General features: G+C 43.6%; 1 protein-coding gene across 2 annotated transcripts in view; it reads left to right on the top strand.

Annotated features, from left to right (window-relative positions):
- Nucleotides 1–23,050, top strand: part of KPNA6 (karyopherin subunit alpha 6) — a 52,431-nt gene extending 29,381 nt beyond the window's left edge. For both annotated transcript variants that reach the window (XM_082345501.1, XM_082345502.1), the window contains exons 2-14: nucleotides 5,330–5,463; nucleotides 6,266–6,358; nucleotides 6,764–6,863; nucleotides 8,092–8,186; nucleotides 8,975–9,106; nucleotides 10,381–10,469; nucleotides 11,376–11,475; nucleotides 11,990–12,153; nucleotides 12,334–12,412; nucleotides 13,986–14,111; nucleotides 14,429–14,556; nucleotides 15,589–15,767; nucleotides 17,719–23,050. In XM_082345501.1, the coding sequence (XP_082201627.1) occupies nucleotides 5,330–5,463; nucleotides 6,266–6,358; nucleotides 6,764–6,863; nucleotides 8,092–8,186; nucleotides 8,975–9,106; nucleotides 10,381–10,469; nucleotides 11,376–11,475; nucleotides 11,990–12,153; nucleotides 12,334–12,412; nucleotides 13,986–14,111; nucleotides 14,429–14,556; nucleotides 15,589–15,767; nucleotides 17,719–17,906 (1,607 nt within the window). In that variant the 3' untranslated portion in view covers nucleotides 17,907–23,050. The remainder of the gene's footprint in view (nucleotides 1–5,329; nucleotides 5,464–6,265; nucleotides 6,359–6,763; nucleotides 6,864–8,091; nucleotides 8,187–8,974; nucleotides 9,107–10,380; nucleotides 10,470–11,375; nucleotides 11,476–11,989; nucleotides 12,154–12,333; nucleotides 12,413–13,985; nucleotides 14,112–14,428; nucleotides 14,557–15,588; nucleotides 15,768–17,718) is intronic.
- Nucleotides 23,051–23,951: the final 901 nt, after the last annotated feature.

The following is a 23,951-nucleotide window of genomic DNA, read 5'->3' as shown; positions in this document are numbered from 1 at the left end:
AGAGAAGCCACCTTAATGAGAGGCCTGCACACTGTAGTGAAGAGTAGCCCTGCTAACTGCAATTAAAAAGAAAGCCCGGGGGGCTTCCCTGGCGGCGCAGTGGTTGAGAATCTGCCTGCCAATGCAGGGGACACAGGTTCAATCCCTGGTCCGGGAAGATCCCACATGCCATGGAGTAACTAAGCCCGTGTGCCACAACTACTGAGCCTGTGCTCTAGAACCCGTGAGCCACAACTACTGAGCCCGCCTGCCACAACTACTGAAGCCTGCGCGCCTAGAGCCCATGCTCCACAATCACAATGAGAGAAGCCACCACAGTGAGAAGCCCGTGCACTGCAACAAAGAGTAGCCCCCACTCGCCACAACTAGAGAAAGCCCATGCGCAGCAACGGAGACCCAATACAGCCAAAAATAAATAAAATAAATAAATTTATGGAAAAAAAGAAAGCCCAGGACTTCCCTGGTGGCGCAGTGGTTAAGAATCCGCCTGCCAATGCAGGGGACATGGGTTCAAGCCCTGGTCTGGGAAGATCCCATATACCACGGAGCAACTAATCCCATGCGCCACAACTACTGAGCCTGCGCTCTAGAGCCTGTGAGCCACAACTACTGAGCCCACGTGCTACAACCACTGAAGCCCGCGCACCTAGAGCCCATGCTCCGCAACAAGAGAAGCCAGTGCAATGAGAAGCCTGCACACCGCAACAAAGAGTAGCCCCCATTCACCACAACTAGGGAAAGCCCATGTGCAGCAACGAAGACCCAACACTGCCAAAAATTAATTGATTAATTAATTAATTAATTTAAAAAAAAATAATCTGCCTGCCAATGCAGGGGACACAGGTTTCAGCCCTGGTCCCTGGTCCGGGAAGATCCCATATGCCACGGAGCACCTAAGCCCATGCGCCACAACTACTGAGCCTGCGCTCTAGAGCCTGTGAGCCACAACTACTGAGCCCATGTGCTACAACCACTGAAGCCCGCGCACCTAGAGCCCATGCTCCGCAACAAGAGAAGCCACTGCAATGAGAAGCCCGCGCACTGCAATGAAGAGTAGCCCCCTTTCGCCGCAACTAGAGAACGCCCGCACACAGCAACGAAGACCCAGTGCGGCCAAAAATAAATAAATAAATGTATTCATTTATTTTTTTTATTTTTATTTTTAAAAAACAACTATGAATGCAACTATGAACAGGTAGCAGCTGGAGGGAGTTCTTTGTGATGAAGGAAAAGTTTTGTATCTTGATAGTTGTGGTGGGTTCACAAATCCACAGGCGTGGTAAAATTGCATGGAATTACACACGTATGCACAAACACTCAAATGAGTACACGCAGAAGAACACATACACAAATGAGAACATGTGAAATCTGAATGAGGTCTGTAGATTGTACCAATGTCGATCTCTTTGTTTTGATATTGCACTGTAATTATGTAGAATATTATCATTGTGGTACATGAGATCACTACTATTTTTAAAACTCCAGGTGAGTCTATCATTATTACCATTATTTTATTATCACAATAATCAAACAAAATCAAATCATGAATTAGAAAGTAATCAAAGAGGGCTTCCCTGGTGGCGCAGTGGTTGAGAATCTGCCTGCCAACGCAGGGGACACGGGTTTGAGCCCTGGTCTGGGAAGATCCCACATGCCGCGGAGCAACTGGGCCCGTGAGCCACAACTACTGAGCCTGCGCGTCTGAAGCCTGTGCTTCACAACAAGAGAGGCCGCGACAGTGAGAGGCCCGCGCACTGCGATGAAGAGTGGCCCCCGCTCGCCGCAACTAGAGAAAGCCCTCGCACAGAAACGAAGACCCAACACAGCCAAAAATAAGTAAATAAATAAATAAGTAAATAAATTTATAAAAAAAAAAAAGAAAGTAATCAAAGAATAAGATGCATTTAAACATTGAGTTCACTAAAGGGACTAGTGAAATATCAACGCCTATCCAGAAATTGTTTCAATAAGAGGAATAAGAGTTATAAAAGTTATGTTCAGATTTCTCTCATGTTTCAAAGTTTTGTTTAAAATTAAAACTTAAAATTGAACTTAAAAACAGAAATTGCAGTGTTGATCCCTCTGGGGACTTCTAGTAGCACTGACAAGGGTTTTAGCTAAATATTCCAAATAAGATCTTCTCTGGAAGTTCTTCTCTTCAGGTCAGGGAGTTGATGTCTAGGGGCCAATCCATTCCCATGGATGCTTTGTGGAGTCATATATTTTCTGTTAAAACACTGAGAATCAGGGAATTTTACCAACATTGTTACTTAAATAACCCCTTTTCCATTAAATATTCACTTTGTCTTTCTCTGGCAAAAACAAAACAAAACAAACCAAAAAAAAACCTCATTTGTAAAACCATTTAAACCTGGCATTTTCTTTGTGGGAATATTCTTTAGTGCTGATTCAGTATATTTAATGGTTGTAAGGCTAGTCACATTCTGTTTGAGTCACTTTTGGCAAGTTATATTATTCTAGGAATTTGTCTTTTCAAACATGTTAGCTAGCATAAAGTTGTTCATATTTGCTTTTCAATCTCTTTAGTTACCTAACATTATTTGTGTCCTCTTTTGTTCTTGAGAAATCTCACCAGAGACTTGACTATTTTTCATCTTTTGAAAGTTCCAAGTTTTGCCTTGTTGATTCTCTCTGCTGTATGATTTCTCTCTCCTGTCTTTTTTTTTCCTAACCTGTGTACCTAAGTCATTAATGTTCAGACTTTGTGTTAACTTCCTAAAGCTTATACACAAATAATTAAATTTCAGGTATATGAAACACTGGCATGTAAAGGGCAAGCTTTAAAACTTTCAGAAGACATGAGAGGGTATCTTTCTGACCTTGGGAGCGTGAAAGGATTTATTAAACAAGACACACAGAAAAAGCTAAGTATTAAAGAAAAATTTAACTACATTATAATTAAGAACTTGTTAAAGAACTCCATAAAGTGAAAATTGCAAAAAATGAAAAGATACAAATTCCTAAAAGATATTTGTAATACAAATAACTAACAAATGGTTAATAACTAGAATATCTAAAGAACTATAAATCAATAAGAAAAGGACAAGTAATTCAATAGAAAAATATTCGAAGTACAGTAAACAGACATTTTTCACAGAAAGGGAAACATGGCTAATAAACATAAAATCTAACCCTATTAGTAATGCAAATCATTACCCCAGTGAAGTACCTCATACTCAGTAGATTGGCAGAAGTGATAATTCTGAGTAATAGGATATACATCAGTGGGAACCTGGTACGTATTGCTGAGCTAATGTGAATTGGCATCCCATTGGAGGGCAACGTGATATCTGGTGAAGTTTAACATTTACTTGCCTAAACCCAGCAATTCATTCCTTAGAGCAGGGGTTCTCAAAGTGTGATCTGCAGACTATTTCAGAGGGTCTGGGAAGTGAAGACTAAGATGTTATTTGCCAACTCAAAATAGATTAAAGACTTAATTGTAAGACCTGAAACTGTTAAAACTCCTAGAAGAAAACACAGGAAAAAAGACCTTAGTCTTGGCAATGATTTTTTTGGATATGACACCAAAAGCACAAGCAACAAAAGCAAAAATAAATAAGTGGGATCACATAAACGAGAAAGCTTGAACTAGAAAACTTAAAAGCTTCTGCACAGCAAAAGAAATGGTCGACAAAATGAAAAGGCAGCCTATGGGAGAAAATATTTGCCAACCATATATCTGATAAGGGATTAATATCCAAAATATGTAAGGAACTCACACAATTCAACAGCAAAAAAAAAACCAAATAATGCATTTAAAAATAGGCAAAGAACCTGAATAGACACTTTTACAAAGCAAACATATAAATGGCCAACAGGTTCATGAAAAAGATGCTCAACATCACTAATCATCAGGGAAATGCAAATAAATTATGATGTGTTTATTACAGTAAAATAATATGACATAGGAAAAATTAAAGAAATACAGCTCCATGCAAAAACATGGGTGAATCTTTTTTTTTTTTTTTTTAATTATTAGCACCTTTAATTATTATTTATTTATTTATTTTTGGCTGTGTTGGGTCTTCGTTTCTGTGCGAGGGCTTCCTCTAGTTACAGCAAGCGGGGGCCACTCTTCATCGCGGTGCGCGGGCCTCTCACTATCGTGGCCTCTCTTGTTGCGGAGCACAGGCTCCAGACGCGCAGGCTCAGTATTTGTGGCTCACGGGCCTAATTGCTCCGCAGCATGTGGGATCCTCCCAGACCAGGGCTCGAACCCGTGTCCCCTGCATTAGCAGGCAGATTCTCAACCACTGCGCCACCAGGGAAGCCCAAACATGGGTGAATCTTAAAAACCCAGTGGAGGGGCGACAATTCTCAGTACACTAAACATAGTATGATACAATATTTAGGAGTAAACATATATGTGATTAATAAAAACAAAAGCAAAGATAATGACAATTCATCATAGCAGTTTTCTTTTGGCTGGAATTGGAGTGGGGATGGAGGGGCCTGGGATAGGGAAAGACCCTACTACTAGATTCAGGCATATTAATAATCTAGTTCTTAGGTTTAGTGGTGAGTTGACAGATGCTCATTGTATTATTTTGCTTGGTAACTTTACATTATGTTTCATCTTTTTGTATGTAGCAAATATTACAGAATAAAATTTTAAATTTCTTTAATTTAAAATATAGATGGGTGGCCACATGAGTTATTAAAAAAAAATACATGGTATTCCACTGAATTGGGTACACTATAACGTATATCACCTGGGTAGGTTAAATATATTTGAGTTTATTGGGCAAGTCATATAACTTTTCTGTCTTGTCATAGAAGTGATCATAGCTTGTGAGCATTTACCATATGCCTGTTGTTCTAAATAGTACTTTGCATGTATTAAGCTATATAGTCCTTCTAACAACTCCGTGCTCATGTATTAAGCTATATAATCCTTCTAACAGCTCTATGAAATAGGAATTATTATATCCCTGTTTTAAAGATGAGCTCCTGAGGCATAGAGGTTAAAGCAACTTGTTGAAAGTTGCACAGCTAACAAGTAGAAGATCCGGTATATGAACCCACACAATCTGCCTCCAGGGCCTACACCTTTTAACTCCTCTGCTTATATCAATTGCTATAAAAGCACTTACTTAATAAGTTTGTTATGATTAAAGGAGACTGTGTTGTTTGTGTGGGGGTGGTACTAGAGATGTCAGGTGCAGTTACTGAGATTATTAGGCCTCCTTGGGAACCTGTGAGTCCCCCTGAGAAGGGGAGGGTGGGTAGGGAAAGAAGCCATTGAGAAGGAAATGCTGTCCTCCTAAGAGCCTTTGCCAGTATGTTTGTATCTTCCTTCTTCCAGAGACCATGGCGAGCCCAGGGAAAGACAATTATCGAATGAAGAGCTATAAGAACAATGCCCTAAACCCTGAGGAAATGAGGCGAAGAAGAGAGGAGGAGGGCATTCAGCTCCGGAAGCAGAAACGGGAGCAACAAGTGGGTTAGCCCAAGTATTCTCAAACGTGCTCTTCAGGGAGGCAGGCCAGCCACCACGGGTGACCTCCACCTTGCACTCTCACTTTCCTCTTGGGAAAGTAGCTTATCTCTGTGGGCCGCTCATCCAGCTTCCTTTGTTGTAAAGAAATTTTGGAAGCTTTGAGAAAGAACTGTCCCTTATTCCTTTTCCATAATTTAGAACAACTTGGACATCATTTATGTCTTCAATATAACATTCTAGTGCTAACCCCTTGTTTTTACCCAGTAGTCACTGTTAGGACTGGCCGTCAAGGCCCAGCCCCAAGCCTGGCCCTTTACGAATTTTGTCAGCCATCTGGGCTGCCTTACTTCTATTTCTTGAGTCCATTCTTTGTAAGTCTCCCTAGAACTGAGACTGTATTAATGCCTCATCGTCTACACTCTGCCATGCACCATGCACCACACGCCACCACCAAATTGGTTCCTTGCCCAGGTCTAGATGCTAACCTGCTTTTGCCCACCCTTTTGCTTTACCATTATTTCTTTCCTTCACAGCCTTTTATATGCATCACCTTTTATACAAAGGGCACAGGAATTTTAAAAGATTTTTTTTGCTTATAAAAATGTTCTCCAAAAATGTAAACAATCTATAACATAGAAAATAAAGCCCTTGAATATCTTTCCATATCAGTATATTAAGCTTGGCATTTCCTCATACAGTAGCATTTCCTTGACAGTTATGCCATAATTTAATATTGGGTCATACTTTGTTTTCTTTGTTTCGGTAAGAAGTCTTACCACCATCTCTTCTCTTTACTTTCAGCTTTTTAAACGGAGAAATGTGGAGCTGATTAATGAAGAAGCCGCCATGTTCGATAGTCTCCTCATGGACTCCTATGTGAGCTCTACCACTGGGGTAAGACCCTTGCAAGCTTCCCAGGCAAGCTTGGGAAGTACCTGCTTCTGCAGAACAGAAATTGGTCAGTTCACATCATCTAGTTAGCTTTACCAACAACCATGCTAAGCTCTTTATTCCATGGGCCCTTTTGTAGCTGGTCAGCTTAAGGAGTCAATAAGGATTCATCTCTGATGGAAACACCAGAGGAAACATTTAAGGGAAGCTGTCAGTTGCCTCAGAGGTTAAGAATCACTTCCAAATGTTCCAACTTGAAGCAGCTGTGGATTAAACACCTTCTGAGCCTGCTGTTACGCCTTCCTCTTGCCCTGAAGTCTTTAGAAAGCAGGATTCCAAACAGGATTATGGGCTCATATCTGGCTCTAGTATTGGTTTGCAAAGTCGTGAACCTGTTTTATGTTCTAGGAGAGCGTGATCACAAGAGAGATGGTAGAGATGCTCTTTTCTGACGATTCTGACCTGCAGTTAGCAACCACACAGAAATTCCGGAAACTGCTCTCCAAAGGTACAAAGCCTAGTCTTCCCCAGGGGGCCCTGCATGACTTTAGCATCTTGTTTCTTCTCACTGACCTCATCAACTACTCCCTTTCACTCATTCTGCTGTAGCCCTACTGGCTTTGGTGTCCTTGGACAAGCCAGGCACATTCGTACCTTTGCACTGTCTATTTCCTCTGCCTGATATCCTTTACTTGCAGATAACTGTGTGACAGCTGCTGCATTTCTATGATCAGATCCTACCTTCTCAGTAAAGCCTACCCTGACACGCTATCAGAAATTGCAGCTCCCCCCACCCCTGCAGCATTTTTAGTCTCCTTACCCCACCCTACGTATTCTTTTTTTTTCCTATTACACTTACTGCCTTCTAACATAACAGGATATTTCTCATCACGAGGATATAAGCTCTACGAGGGCAGAGACTTTTGGTTTTGTTTACTACTGTATCCTCAGTACCCAGAAACATGTCTGGCACATAGTTTGTGCCTAGTAAAAATTTGATGTATGATGGGAAAAATATTCCCTGACTTTTCTTCCTCCCAAGAAAAGAATGCTGGTCTTGGAAGGGAAGTGTTTAGACAAGGGTTGATCCTCCCTTGGTCTTCTCTCCCTTAATTCTTTACTTGCTTAGGTAAGTAAGGTTAGTTACTTGCTTAGGTTTAGGAAGCCAAAGGTGAGCATAGTTAAATTAGGATTGGCTTCACTCTTTGGCATCTCAGCTATTTTATACAGTTCAAAAATGACCAGCTATTGTTTTTTTTAATATATATTTATTTGTTTATTTATTTTTGGCTGTGTTGGGTCTTCGTTGATGCATGTGGGCTTTCTCTAGTTGCAGTGAGCAGAGGCTGCTCTTCGTTGCGGTGCGCGGGCTTCTCATTGCGGTGGCATCTCTCGTGGAGCACAGGCTCTAGGTGCGCAGGCTTCAGTAGTTGCGGTGCGCAGGCTTCAGTAGTTGCAGCACGCGGGCTCAGTAGTTGTGGCGCACGGGCTTAGTTGCTCCACGGCATGTGGGATCTTCCCGGACCAGGGATGGAACCCGTGTCCCCTTCATTGGCAGGCGGATTCTCAACCACTGCGCCACCAGGGAAGCCCCATGACCAGCTATTGTTACCTCACCAAAAGGGAGTTTGGGAATGTTTAGAAGGATTGTCAGGAGTATCTAGGAAGGATGGTGGACTTACCCCCATTAAAGCATTAGCCAAAGCCTCTCCTGACTTTTCCTCTACCTCTTCCAGAACCTAGTCCTCCAATAGATGAAGTTATCAATACTCCAGGAGTGGTGGATCGGTTTGTGGAGTTTCTGAAGAGGAATGAGAATTGTACATTACAGGTGAGGCCTGGGGTGGAGAGTTACCAGATGAAAGCCCTTTTGCCAAGAAATTGTAGTGGCATGTTTCTACAGACACATCTCTTAGGATATAGACAAGATATTGAGGGAATGTTTAAGAGATGCTGTTACCTCAGAGGTCTTGACCTCAATCAAATAAGAGGCCCACAAACTCTTCCCTAAAACAATCTCAAAGGAAAGATACCAGAATATGACAGACTGATTATTCAGAGGTTATATTATAAATTATAAATATAAATATATTGGGTTAGCCAAAAAGTTCGTTCGGGTTTTTCTGTAAGATGTTACAGAAAATCCCGAACGAACTTTTTGGCCAACCCTAGAGGTTCTAGTCCACTTCTAACCGTGAGATGAACCATTTTGCTTCTCTGGGTCTCTCTTCTCACAAATGGGTAATGAGTAATCCATTAGAACTTATTAGAAACTTGGCTGAAAGGGACTTTTAGAGACCCATCTCACTCTTATCCTGGTTTCAGAGATGAATAAAGTGAAGCTTGGGAAATAAAAATGTGACTTGCCAAAGGACTCATGGGTGCTGTGGTAGTGCAGGACTAGACCTGGGACCATGGAAGCCCAATTCTGTCTTCCCATTATGTTATATCACTGCCAGCACCTCTTCCTATCATTTAAAGGTGGAGAGGGAAAGGCTTGTGTGGTTTTTGTTTTTGTTTTTAAGTCAGGGGCAGGAGGCTTATTGCTCTGAGCCAGCTAGTAGGCACGGCTGCTCAACTGGAATGACCTCTCACTCATGGCTTTAATCTCACTTTCAGTTTGAAGCTGCCTGGGCTCTAACGAACATTGCCTCTGGAACCTCTCAGCAGACCAAAATTGTCATTGAAGCAGGGGCTGTCCCCATTTTTATAGAGCTGCTTAACTCGGACTTTGAGGATGTACAGGAACAGGTAATGCCCAAATTTGACTTAATTCTTGATGGTACCAGTGGTACTTATCCCCAGTTAAGAGGTTAAGAGCAAAGAGCTCCTGAAAACATTGGGATTTTCTTAGTGATAGAAGTGTCTTTTGTTATTCCTAAAGAGCCCCTTTGGGACACACTTGAGTCTGTGCTAATGCGGTGACCTAGATAGTTAGCTTCAGGAAGGGAGGTCTAGTCATCAGAAAGACCAAATTTAGGATTAGAGGATAGGAACCCTCAGCCCCACCCCACCCCCACTCTTCCCACCTCTCCACCCCACCCTCCCCAGGGAGGTTAGAGGGGCTAGGGATTGGGTTATAAAAAGGCTTGAACAGTGAGATTCAGAGAGCTTCTGGGTTGGTTAACACTCAGTGTGCTGGGAAGGTGATGTGCCTGGAGAGGGCTTGGAAGTTCTGTGCAACCCCACTCCTCAACCCACACCTTGCCCTGTGCATCTCTTCCATTTAGCTCTTCCTGAGTTGTATGTATTACAGTAAACTGGTAAACGTAAGTAAAGTGTTCTGAGTTCTGTGAATCATTCTAGTGAATTATTGAACCTGAGGAGGAGATTGTGGAACTCCTGAATTTATAGCCAGTTGGTAAGAAGTATGGGTAGCGCCTGGGAATTGCAGCTAGTATCTAAATTGAGGGCAGTCTTGTGGGACTGAGCCCCTAGCCTGTGGGATCTGCCCTAACTCCGAGTTAGTGTCAGAATTTAACTGAATTGACACAGTTGGTATCAGAGAATTAGTTGTTGGTGTAGAAAAAACTCCACACATTGGGCATCGGAGGTGGTGCTGGAAAAAAGACACCACAATACCCATTTCTCAGCACCTACAGATCATAAAAACCCAACTTCCATTTCTTCCACTGGTTGGATAGAAGTGGAGAGTGGTACTAGGGTTTTTTCCTATATTACTACATATAGGGTTGGTCCTATGAGGCTACAAGAATGCAGTTTTCCCATCATTTTCTCCTTTTCTGGGGGGGATAAAGAGGTCTTGGTTTGGCTTCTCTGGCTGCAGTACAATGTCAGCCTGCCTTCCCCAATGAACCAGGAACTCTCAGAGGAAAAGTCCTCATAGAGCAAGTGCTCAATAAGGATGTTAACAAGGAGGGTACCTGAGCTTATTTAGTGTGTTTCAGGTCTTGATGGGGTGTTTGTCCTGGTTACTGGTGGGTGTCACTCTGTAGTTGTGAGTATAAAGTACTCACAGAAGCCGCTAGGCTCTGTGGGTGACAGTTCCATCATCCCTTTTTTAGGCAGTCTGGGCACTGGGAAACATAGCTGGAGACAGCTCCGTTTGCCGAGATTACGTCTTGAACTGTTCCATTCTTAATCCTTTGCTAACGTGAGTAATTATTATCATCTGCACCTGGGGTATCTTTCCGGCAGCCATGTGGCAGATCTTTGGGGAGCAGTTTACCTTAAGACGATGAGTGAATACAAAAATGATAAAAGTGCATTCTCATTGCCAGAGTAAAAGATAGTATCTTTTGAGAGTAAGAAGATTGTGTCACTGGTCTGTGTCTTGTGCTTCCTCACTTTGTAGCACTGTAGAATCTCATGTTGGTCATACCTGTCATTGTTGAGCCAGAGGAGAGAGGAAGGACTAGCCCATCTGGAAGAATCTAACCTTCTCTACGGAATGCATTGATTTGCTATGGGTTTATGCCTAGTACATTGGAGAGCTCTGTTGTAAGCCACAGATCTAAGACCCCATGCAGAGTCATCTGGATGCTCCCATCCCTTCCTCTGTACCCTTATAGTAGAGCTACATCTAAACCAAAACAGAGGGAGGAGCTTTTCTTGAGAGGCCACAATCTCATAGGCTACTATTATAACTCCTTCTTGGGCCTGTCACAGAAAATCATTCCATACTGCATGGCTAAAGCCCGCACACTAAACCTTCAGCTTTTATTTCCAAACACAACAATACTCTTGTTTAGAACTTGTGGCCACAGTTAGGGGCACAGTATGTCCTATCTTAAACATTTAGCATGCTTACTCACGGTCCAGCCCTCTGTTTGTCCTTATTAGCTATGGTCTTAATAAGCCACAGCTGGTCCTAATCCTCTGTGAAGATGTAGGTCGGCCTCCTGGGCCAAACAGGCTCACTTAACTTAAATCTATGGGTAGGACGAAACAGGCTGCTAGAGTCTTAGGGGTCTGATTGGATTTGCTCCTGGGGGTCGTAGGCAACAGCTCTATGCAAAGAGCATCATTGCTCAGGATCTGGCTTTGCTGTCCCCTTCAGGCTGCTTACCAAGTCCACACGACTGACAATGACACGGAATGCAGTCTGGGCCCTGTCAAACCTGTGCCGAGGCAAGAACCCACCCCCAGAGTTTGCAAAGGTAAGACAGCTTCTCTTTTTTTTTTTTTTTTTTTTAATACTTATTTATTTATTTATCTGGTTGCACTGGGTCTTAGTTGCGGCAGGTGGGCTCCTTAGTTGTGGCATGCATGTGGGATCTAGTGCCCTGACCAGGGATTGAACCTGGGCCCCCTGCATTGGGAGCATGGAGTCTTATTCACTGCGCCACCAGGGAAGTCCCAAGAGAGCTTCTTACCAATTCCTGAGTGAAAGCAGTTTCCTTCATATGGAGGAATTTTGATATGGGAGTTTTCAAGTCTTTGGGGAACCCTCAGAGTCTCATCCTTGGGAAACTGAAAAAGGCAGTCATCAATGAAGTAGGTGATCTCATATGCCTGGATGGTAAAGTGAAAATGTGGGCCTGATGGTTTAATGTAGTAGAAATCTCCAGGTTTTAGACTTACTTAGTAGAGGAGGGCTCAGCGATGTCAGGGTTAGTGGTAGAGATGATGTAACCGTGTCCGCCTGAGTCCCTCTCTCTCTGCTTCCAACAGGTCTCCCCCTGTTTGCCTGTGCTGTCTCGCCTACTCTTCAGCAGCGACTCAGACTTGCTGGCAGATGCTTGCTGGGCCCTTTCTTATCTGTCTGATGGCCCCAACGAGAAGATCCAGGCAGTCATAGACTCTGGAGTCTGCCGGAGATTGGTCGAGCTTCTAATGTGAGTGATCTCAGTTAGAAAGGGTACAGATTCCCTAAGCTTCTCCAAGCTCAGAACTGCAGTCAGCAGTCTGCTGCCCTATCCAAAGGTCTGGAGCCATGAGTGCTGCTGGCCTTGGTGGTCAGCCGAGTTGAATGCCATGTGCTGGCCCTCTACTGATCAGATCACCCTCCTCTGTAGGCACAACGATAACAAAGTGGCTTCTCCTGCTCTGAGAGCTGTGGGTAACATCGTCACCGGGGATGACATCCAGACCCAGGTAAGGAGGAGGAGGAGGGCTGTCTATGGACAAAATCCTTCTCTGCCACAGACTTTGGTCCTGGTAGAAGGCAACATGATCTAGGAGAGAAAGCATAGGCTTGAGTGAAAAATTCCAGCTCTGCCACTTTCTATATTATTTGGGGGCAACTTGGTTGCCTTCATTTTTTTCTATAAATTGGAAGCAAGTCATCATCCATTGGGTGCTATTGAAGAAAAACTAAATGGAATAACCTGACTCACTACCTGGGACATTGTAAAGTAATTGTTAACAGATTTTGAGTTATGGTACCTTTGAAATACTAAAAGCTATGGAACCTCACCCCTACTTCCTAGACCTTTAGGATCCCATGTCTCGTGTTAGTCTCCTGTTAGTAACACTCCCACTGAGAGCACAGTATACAGTGTTTCTCTGTTCAAAGGCTAGAGATCTGAGTATTCTTTGCGTCTTGAGTAGTTTGCATAATTCTGTGGGATTCTTCACAAATTTCTTACAGGTGAGCAGTCTCACTCAAGCCCACACTCATTTTCTAGGTCATTCTTTGTGTGTGTGTGTGCACGCGTGTGCCTGTGTACAGATATTCATAACTTTTTCTGTTTTTACAATTTTTAAGTATAGTTCACTGGCATTAAGTACATTCATATTGTTATTCAACCATCACCGCCATCCATCTCCACCACTTTTGCATCATTCCAAACTGAAACTCTGTACCCTTTAAATAATAACTTCCCATTTCCCCCTCCCCTCATCCTTTGGTAACCACCATACTATTTTCTGTCTCTTAGGAGTTTGACTACTCTAGGTACCTCGTATAAGCCGAACCATATATATTTGTCCTTTTGTTTCAGCTTATTTCACTTAGCATAATGTTTTCAAGGTTCATCCATATTTTAGCATGTCACACCTTCATTCCTTTCTGTGGCTGGATAATATTCCAAGTGTGCATGTGCCACATTTGGTTTATTTATTCATCTATTGGTAGACACTTGGGTTGCTTCCACCTTTTGGCTAGGATGAATAATGCTGCATTGAGTATTGGCATACAAGTATCTGTTTGAGTCCCTGCTTTCAGTTCTTCTGGGTATATATCCAGAGGTGGAATTATTGGATCATATGGTAATTTTATGTTTAAGATTTTGAGGAACCACCATACTGTTTTGCACACAAAACAGTGCAGTGGCTGCGCCATTTTACATTCCCACCAGAAGTGTACCGGGTTCCCATTTCTCCGCATCTTTACCAACACTTGCATTGCCTGGATTTTTTAAGGATAACTATTCTAATAAGCGTGAAGTTGTATCTCACTGAGGTTTTGATTTGCATTTCCCTAATGATTAGTGATGTTTGGCATCTTTTCATGTGCCTATTGGCCACCTGCATTTAAAAAAATTTTTTTTGTATATTCTGGATATTAATCCTTATCAGATATACAATATGTATATACTTTCTCCCATTCTGTGATTTGTGTAATTCACTATGTTGGTGGTGTCTTTTGGTACCCAAAAGTTTTAAATTTTGATTAAGTCCAGTTTATCTAATTTTTCTTTTGTTGCCTGTGCTTTTGGTGTTCTAGGTCATTCTTAACTGTTCAGCCCTCCCTTGCCTCCTCCACTTGCTGAGCAGCTCCAAGGAGTCAATCCGAAAGGAAGCTTGTTGGACCATTTCAAATATCACTGCTGGCAACAGGGCTCAGATACAGGTAGAACAAGCAGGAGGGAAGTTGGGGGGGGCAGCAGGTAGAAAGGCCTGGGAACATGAGACATTGTGGGATATTGCCCTCTAGAAGAAAAAATTTATTTCCCTTTTGAAATTGGGGTCAATGGATGCTATCAGTCAAAGATTCTGTGTAACAGAAGCCAGGTTCCTCTGTAGCGTCTTACCTATGTGAAAAGAACTTTCAGGAAGGGGAAGATGTCTTAATCTTTTAGCTGATTTGGGGTCTGGATTTGCTTATTCTTCTTGAAGTGACTTTCTTTCCTCCCCCCACCCCACCCTCCACCCCCCAATTCTTCTCAGGCTGTCATAGATGCAAATATCTTCCCTGTGTTGATTGAAATCCTTCAGAAAGCAGAGTTCCGTACAAGGAAAGAGGCAGCCTGGGCCATCACCAATGCCACATCAGGAGGAACCCCTGAACAAATCAGGTATCTCAGTCCTTTCCCATTGTCTTGAGTGCTATGTGTACTCTACCTCTTGGCTCACAGTTTACATGTGACCTCTAAACTGCCTTTTCTGGGATAGGTCTGCCCCTGTCCAGTAGGGTTTAACTGGTAAGCTGCTAGAGTGTAGCATGGGAATCTGAAGTAGATTCCTATAAACCATGTACCTCTTTTCCCTCCTGGAGAATGGAAACTTATGACACAGACATCTCTCTCCTCTGCCTCTTTCTACCCTCAAGAGAATTTAAATCTATGTAATTCTCAATTATCCATACAAATGAAAGAGAACCATGCTATGGCTCTTTCAGAGCAGCTTCTTTGGGAAATCATTTTTGGCAGTGATACTTGGGAGAAGCAAATAGGAAAGCTATTTTGTGTGAGGATGCTCTTTGATTCTGGGTTCCATTATCAACTTGAGTAGGAGTGGTGGGAACTGGAGAAGTGCCTTGCCTTCAGCTTGTAGCTTAGGAAGGGGAATATATTCAGTATAAATAAAACCTTAGGAGAAAAGGATAGCCACTGAGTGAAGCTTTTGAGGATACAGGGTTGTAAATGGCATTTTGGACAGGAAAAAGCATAAGTAAGTAAAGGTACAAAAATCAGAAACCTGGAGACCTTTACTGTTTGACTGGAATGTGATATTCTCGGAAGGGAATAATGAGAGGGGAAGCTAGAAAAGGTTAGGAGCCAGATTGTATTGTTATGACTGTAGAGCTGGGACTACAGAAATTTTAGGCAGGGAAATGATGTGCTCAGAGTAGGTAATACTGCAGCAAGGAGACATTAGAGACAAAGAGGAGGAATCCATGGCAGCCTTCTACATGGAAATGAACTAAACCAGTAGCATTGGGAGGGTGATGAGATTGAGATAAAGGATGGGTGGTTATGAAAGCTCAGTCAGAGTGAATTGCTGAGAGCATTGATGTGTGTGAGGGAGACCCAGAGACCCCATAGCACCTGCCTGGCACCTCCCTTGCCTTGTCTTAATTTAGAACTTACCTGGTCTCTGCCCCTCAGGTACCTGGTCTCCCTGGGCTGCATCAAACCCCTGTGCGACTTGCTGACTGTGATGGATTCAAAGATTGTGCAAGTCGCCCTCAATGGACTGGAGAACATCCTTCGGCTCGGAGAGCAAGAGGGCAAGCGCAGTGGCTCAGGGGTCAATCCCTACTGTGGCCTCATCGAGGAAGCCTATGGTAGGTGCCCTCTCCCCAACCTCATGTCTGCTGTAAGTAGAGAGAAACTCTGAAATAGTATACATATGTGAGGGTGTGTGTTTTGAGGGGGTCATCATTGAATGCAAGGTTTTATCCCACCAGTTCCATTTCCTCTGAGGAGCAGTAGATGAGTTCTGTTTCTGATAGGCTCTACCTAGTAAGTAGGTTATGGTACAGATGCAAAAATAAAGCTCCAGAATTGATAATAGAATCAGGAGCTGGAAGGCATGTTTTCAGCTGAGTTTCTAGCAGCAAGTTCTTTTCTTTCTTTTGTTTTGTTTTTCCATTACAGTTTATTACAAGATGTTAAATATAGTTCCCTGTGCCATACAGGAGGTCCTTGTTGTTTATCTGTTTTGTTAATAGTAGTTTGTATCTGCTAATCCTAAACTCCTAATTTATCCCTCCCCACCCTTTTGCCTTTGGTAACCATAAGTTTGTTTTCTATGTCTGTGAGTCTTTTTTTGTTTTGTAAATAAGTTCATTTGTATCATTTTTTAGATTCCATGTAAGTGATATCATATGATACTTGTCTTTCTCTGTCTGACTTACTTCGCTTAGTATGATAATGTCTAGGTCCATCCATGTTGCTGCAAATGGCATTATTTTATTCTTACTTATGGCTGAGTAATATTCCATTATATATATGCACCACATCTTTATCCATTCATCTGTTGATGGATACTCCAGTTGCTTCCGTGTCTTGGCTATTGTAAATAGTGCTGCTATGAACACTGGGGTGTATGTATCTTTTCGAATTACAGTTTTCTCCAGATATATGCCCAGGAGTAGGCTCGCTGGATCATATGGTATCTCTATTTTTAGTTTTTTAAGAAATCTCCATAGTGGCTGCACCAGTTTACATTCCCACCAACAGTATAGGAGGGTTCCCTTTCTCCACACCCTCTCTAGCATTTATTATTTGTAGACTTTTTTATTTTTTTGGCTGCACCGCATGGCTTGCAGGATCTTAGTTCCCTGACCAGGGATCGAACCCAGGGCCCCGGTAGTGAGAACGCTGAGTCCTAACCACTGGACCACCAGGGAATTCCCTTATAGACTTTTTGATGATGGCCATTCTGACTGGTATAAGGTGTTACCTCATTGTAGTTTTGATTTGCATTTCTCTAATAATTAGTGATGTTGAGCATCTTTTCACATGCCTATTGGCCATCTGTATGTCTTCTTTAGAGAAATGTCTATTTAGTTTTCTGCCCTTTTTTTAAGATTCTGTACACCTACAACACACACATTTTTAAAAAATATTTATTTATTTTTTATTATTTATTTTTGGCTGCGCCGGGTCTTAGTTGCGGCATGCAGACTCTTAGTTGTGGCATGCAGACTCTTAGTTGTGGCATATATGCAGGAACTAGTTCCCCGACCAGGGGTCGAACCCTGGCCCCCTGCATTGGGAGCACAGAGTCTCACCCACTGGACCACCAGAGAAGTCCCTTCTGCCCATTTTTTTATTGGGTTGTTTTTTTTGTTATTGACCTATACAAGCTGTTTGTATATTTTGGAAATTAAGCCCTCATCGGTCTCATCGGTTGCAAACATTTCCTCCCATTTTGCAGGTTGTCTTTTCGTTTTGTTTATGGTTTCCTTAGCAAGGTCTGTTAGTGCTGGATTGACTCACCACTCATCTCCAAGAGATTCGGAACAGTTAACGGTTTGCCCAGGTTAAAAGCAGAATCGGGACTAGACTGTCCGGTTTATAACTGACATTTTGGTCTTTTTCCTTTGGGGTTATGTCATTTTAGGTAAAGATCTCGGCTCTCCTCTTTCAGATCAAAGAGAGATCTGATCATATTACTTGTGTTTATAAATGCTAACATAACTCAGGGAAGGAAAAAATAGATTGTTTCATGGACCCATAGAAAAGCACTCAAAGTTTACTCTTCTCCCTCCTTTCTTCTTGCCACCATAGGCTTGGATAAAATTGAGTTTCTCCAGAGCCATGAGAACCAGGAGATCTACCAGAAGGCCTTTGACCTCATTGAGCACTACTTTGGCGTAGAAGATGATGATAGCAGCCTGGCTCCCCAAGTGGATGAAACGCAACAGCAGTTTATCTTCCAGCAGCCTGAGGCCCCCATGGAGGGCTTCCAGCTATAATGTCTGCCTCCGGGGAGGGGAGGGGATGGGAAGCACCACCAACCAGCGGAAAAGCAGCCCTCTGGTGGGCGGGAAGCCAGCCCCCCCACCATCAGCCACCACACACCTCTGCTGCCCTGGAAACTGTGCTCTTGACCTGCTCCGCCCCCTTCCCTGGAGGGAGCACCCTCTGGACAGACAGAACCATCTGAGGCTCACATTTGGGTTTTGTGACAAGAAGGGGACGTGTTGGGTTTTTCTTCCTTACACTAGATTTTGGCTGCACATATGTCTTTAACCCAGGAGCCCAGGGGTAGACAAAGGAGGACTGAGGTAATCAATTTTGCACCTTTTTTATTTTTTATTTTTTTTCTTTAGTGGTGACTTCCTTCCCTTTTATCTTCCTTCATCCTTCCCAGTCCTCTGCCCTGATCTCTGTAACTCTTATCTTGGGTACTTGAGCAGATGGAATATTCCACAGGTCGGGGGTGGGAGGGGAGGGGAGAAATCCAAAACAAAGTGTTCTTGCTCTGACAGAATATTAATCTTGTATGCTTGGATTGCGTTATTTAATTTTTTTTTCTTTTGCACATTTTTCTTGTATTACGATTGCTCTTTCCCAGAGCCATGAGTTCCTGGTTTTAGGAATCCCAGCTGCCAGCATTGTCTGGGACTAGAGGCTGAGGGGGAGGTCACCATGAGACAAAGGCCCCTCCCTCCCTTTAACCCCTTGCCCAGACCTCTTAAGTTTGGGAGATCCCCTTCACTCTCTTGGGGCATGTACACCAGTGGGAGTGAGGGGAGAGGAACACAGGCCTTCAGACGGGGCTTCCCATGTGTCGCTACTGATCCCATGTTTCCTACCCACCTTCCAATGGTGCGACCCAACTTCATTTGTTTACTTGAAAATTCCCCTCAGAGTTGAGATGAACCTCTGGGGTAGCTGTATTTTCTCCTAAGCACGTGACAGAGGGCTGTGGTCCTTCCTTTCTCCTGAGGAGAAAGTCCTTGCTCTGGTGACCCATAAGTTGCAGAGGAGCTTGGAGTGAGAGTGTCATGTATTGGGATAGCCAGTGGATCCCTGCCTTTGGCCTTTCTTCTTATTCTTCCTCTTCCGTAGTTGGATCATGTATATTTTACTTCCAAAGGAGAGAATGTCAAAAAGTTCTGTATTTTTTTATATTCTATATATTACGTAGGTCAACCTTAATTGGTCTCAAGAGGAAGAACTGTCTCTGTAATTTCTGTGAGTAGGATACTGTGAGGAAGACCAAAAAGAGATGTGGAAGCTCTTTTGCTCAGGAAGCCTGACCTTGATCCTTCTCCTCTCTGCTTGGGTTCCGGGCCACCACCAGGGGCCAACCCTTAGCTCTGGAACCTTTATATAGCAGGGCAGCCTGGTCTGATTGTCCTAGTACCTGAATGGAGCAAGGATGGCCCCAGGGCCCGGTAAAGTCTACCACTCTAGTCCTTACCACTGAGCATCCTGCTTACATCAGGAAACCCAGAAAGCAGTCTGCCTCCTCAGATTCAGTCTCAAACGCCCTTGTCCACATAAGTTATCACAGATGGCTGCCGTGTCTCCTATCCGAGAAATTTAGCAGCCTCAGGACTTTTTTTGAGTGATTGATGTCTTCCCTGATTGGGATCCTTGTACATGGTTTGGATTTTACCCTTCCTGTGACAAATATAATCCTAATGGCTTTTCTTTCCCTTTTGAGTAGAGCTACTGCAGTGCCTCAATGGCTTGCCTGTGTGCTTCAATGGATTACATGTGGTAGTAAAGCCCAGGTGTTGGGGGTGGGGTGGAGGAAGTTGTTGGCTAAGTGTAGGCCAGTGGTGGAGCTGAAGGCACAATCTGCCCTGTCCCTGCTTCCTCACAGAGGTTGGGCAGAGGTGCCCTACTCCAAACTGTATTTTCCCTTCCCCAGAAACAATGCCATTCTTGCTCCCATTCCTACACATCCCCCTCTGGCTCAGGTGAAATCCATGCCACTCTGCTTACAGATAAAACGTTTAGTTGTTTTTGGCCACTGGTCTTGAATTTGCCCTCTGTTTCCAGTGTTGAGATCCAACTCCAGAGGCATTTTCTGAGAAAGGTGGTTGGGGCTGGTGGCTATCACTGAAAAGTGACGCCAGTGCTGTACCGCCTAAGTGAGTCAGATGCTGCTCTGCAGGTTGGGTATGGTAACTACCAACCCCACTTCCCCAGGCAGGCAAGGCGCAGGACCCTCTTCACTTGGCCTGCCGACTCCATTACAAAACCATTTTCCTACAGATCAAAAGAAAGCCACCCCCCACCCCTTGTCCTTGTCCAAAGGGCAGAGCATTTTATTTTAGTAAGATCTACTTTGTACATCTCTAGCAATAATTAAGTCCCTGACATTGGGGCCAAATTCTTATTGTGAGACATACACATCCTGCCTTCCCCAGCTGTTCCTCCCAAATCTACTTTTGCTTCAGATCCTGGGCCATGCACCAAAGAGAAGACTCTATTGATCATCGGCTACTGCTCGAAGCCTGTTTTCTACAAGGACTCCAAAGGCTGAAGTCTCCCAGGGCACATGAGGACAAATTTCTCTTCAGATAAACATGGCCTCTAGGAGCTTTCCTTTGCTAGTGTCTTCCTCAGACCGTGCTTTCCCATTGTATTCCTCTGACCCCCTCTTCAGTCAACAGGTGAAGTTCTTCCAGCCCACAGAGGCAGTAACATCATCTTTTGTGTCTCCTTCTCTCCTCTGGCCATCTTGGGAAGCAAAATACTATTTCTTTTTAGCCCAGGCTTGACAGCCACTCTTTGTGGGCAGTCCCTATCTGGACTCCAGACCCTGGCCTAGGTGAAGTCAGAGCTTTCTGACAGATTTCTGAATGGATGTTACAGGGATGGAGGGGCTCCCCAACCTGCTGTAGGGAGTAGCCTGAGAAGACTTGTGTTTGCAATCTTAACACTTTGGCACATAGCTATGTCCATTTTAAGATCTCTGGTGGGTTGGAGATACTTAGGTGTGGATTAAGGGGACAAGGAGCCTTTTTCTTAGCTAAAGTGCTCAAATACTGTTCTGAACCGTGTCAGCTATTCTTTATCGCCAGCCCTTCTGGGCATCCCACACCCACGTCTTCTTCTCTAGTATTAACAGGCTCTCTGGTCTTAGAAGCCTGCCTTCAGGTCTGAGCTATCCCCAGTGACTGACTGGCCATGGTATTGGCTGCAACCTTGTTAGAACCACATAGGTTCCACCCTTACCTGGCTAGCCTAGTTACTTGAGGCAGTGGGTACAAATGACCCTTCCAAGTAACAGGTGTTGATGACTTCAGCTTTCAGGGACCCTTTGTGTTCCTCCTTACCTAGAACCTTTAGATCTACTCCTGTTTTCTTTTCCCGGGAAGCCTCTTTCCAAGAGCCCTATTTAGAGCTGAACTGCACAGATTATAGCTGCTACCACACTTAAGGAAGAGCGAAAGAAGGCTTTCAGGCACTGACCTTCATTTTCTCTTAAGCCAAACCAGTTTAATATGAAAACTCTAGCAGAATGAACTAGATTTCCATTTTCTCATGTCTGCCTACCCCCCCCCTACACTGTACAATTACCCGTTTCCAGCAAAATAGAAGGGAAGGAGATGAACGCCTAGCAATACTTCCCTCCTTCTCCCACATGCCCTTCTTTGAAGGCCTCAGCTTATTTGTTCAGGCCACGTCTCTTCTCTCCAAGACTCACTCGGCTTGATAGCCATCATCTTGAATATTCCTCAGTAGATTCATCTTGTGGGCTTGGCTTCTGGATTCTCAGTTGAAGGCAAGGAGCCAGATTCTCCAGGTCCTTGCAGGCACTACAGGGACCCATAGGGAGAAGAGGCTGGCTGGGGACCTCAGGATTGTGTGTGCCTGTCTGCCTCCCTGGCAGGCTGAGGAAGGGTGCAAGGCTCAGCGCACTGAACCACAGGAAAGCCTCACAACCAGTAGCAACATCTTCCAGGTAGGACTATCCTAGAAATAAGTGCATGTGAGACTGAGAAATTGCTCAGAGTAGGTTTTTTCCATAGCCGTTTTAGGATTGCACATTTTAGACCAATCTTGTCCAGTGTTTTTTCTGTCTTGTCTTTTGTATTTTTTGTTAAGCCAACAAGCTGAGAATTTGGCCCTGCGGGGATCCATGTGGTAGGCAATAGCTGCTCTTTGGCCAAGGCCTTCATAAAGGATTCAGTCATCCCATTGGCTGTTCCCTAGCCCCACCCCCAGATGAAGACCATGGTAAGGGAAGAATTTTGAGGTCAGTACAAACCAAGTAAGTCTGTTAATTAAAGCTGTTAGTTTTCCTCTGAGAGGGCATTTTGCATCAGGCCTGGGCTACATGCAGAATCAAACCTGGCTGTGAGTTAGAAGAGGCACCATTAAATTTGGGGCCCAGAACACCCCAGGAGAAAGGTTTGTGTAGTGTGTCATAAAGGTCTGCAGTGCATTTGGGCGCACCTCACTACTTCTGGGCCAGCCTGACTGCTGATGTCCACATTAGCACATACCTGAACCCCTCCGCTAAACTCTAGCCCTGCTCCCCTGTGTAGGTCAGATGTTCGGCCTCTGGGTTTGGGAAGAGAAAACTCTGCCATGGCGACAATCCTCAGGCCCTGGAGTTGGGTATTGGCTCTTTTAGCCAGATTTGTGGGAATTGCCTTTGATTGAACCACTAAAGAAGCAAAGGGGTATGAGGTCCCAGTTACCCAAGACAGACCAGATGTCCCTCAAAAACAGCTTGGGTTCCCAGCTATAGACCTTAGGAAGGTGAATCAAACCTTTTCCCTCACTAGTTTTTCTTTCCAAATTTATTTGCTTTTAAGAACTATAAACTCTGGCTATTGTTTTCCATGTTCTCAGGGCCCCTGGGTAGACAGACAAAGCTTGATGATTTCAGAGCAGATACAGGCCAAGAAACCATGGCATTGAGTGTGCTGAGTCCAGACAAATGATATTTATATACACATCCAAATTTGAAGAGAAAATGTATTTCTTTAGGTTTCAAACACTGTAATAGATATAAAGCAAAAATAAAAACCTGTTGCAAAGTTCTAAATCGTGTTCTTTGGAGTGATCCTAGACTGGATTTTTTGGAAGTCAATGAAGTGAGGGTGTTTAAACTTTTGACCTGACAGTGGAATTAAGAATTGTTACAGCCTGCTTCTGCTATGAAGAATTTTTGAAATCAGCTTTATTGAAATATAATTGACGTACAGTAAATGGCACATATTTAAAATGAACAACTTGTTAAGTGTTGACATATTTGCATCCATGAAACCATTACCACAGTCAAGAAAATGAACATGTCCATCACCTCTAGAAGTTTCCACATGCCCCTTGGGAATCCCTCCTTTCTGCCTAACCCCCAGCAACCACTGATGAAAGCTCTGTCTCTCACTATGGTTTAATTTGCATTTTCTAGAGTTTCTGTAAGATTTTCACATTTCATCACCACTCCACAGCCCTTTGAGCCCAAAGTAGTTCACAAACTCCTCACTTTGGTTTAGATCAATTCCTAAAGCGGCGATTACAGACTAGCAGCCAAAAAGTTGATACAACCCAAAAGGAGAGTTTTGGTTGGCTGACAGAGTACGTTTTAAGTTTTAATTCGTCGCCAACATTAAAAGATGTGTCTATATTTTAAAAATATCTGGCACTCCTGGGCCTGAGTTTCTGCATGAAAACAATCTGCAAGAGCTCTATTACCGGTCACCATCACCACCATTCCCAACCACCACTCCCAGAGGGCTCCCTAACTGACTCTGGCAGGCGCTAATATTGTTGCCATTTTCTCTTACAGCAAAGAAGTAAGTAACTTTTTTAACCCATGTTTCTATCAAATTTTCTTACTCCTTGCCTGTCTGTTCTTCTCATTACCCAGCTGGCCCCTGGAGACCACCGTTGACCCTTCCTGGTGCACCACTCCACCTCTCACCCCATGTGTACCTTGTTATATTATGTTCTTTATCTCTGCCTAGAACACCCTCTTCCTATGGAAATCCATCAAGGCCTGATTCATATGTTACCTCCTCAAGAGATTTCCCACATGCTTTTCT

Source organism: Balaenoptera borealis, assembly GCF_965194805.1.
Source record: "Balaenoptera borealis genome assembly, chromosome: 1".
NCBI lineage: Eukaryota > Metazoa > Chordata > Mammalia > Artiodactyla > Balaenopteridae > Balaenoptera > Balaenoptera borealis.
The sequence above is the reverse complement of the archived record's forward strand: the minus strand, read 5'-3'. Positions and strand labels throughout refer to the sequence as shown.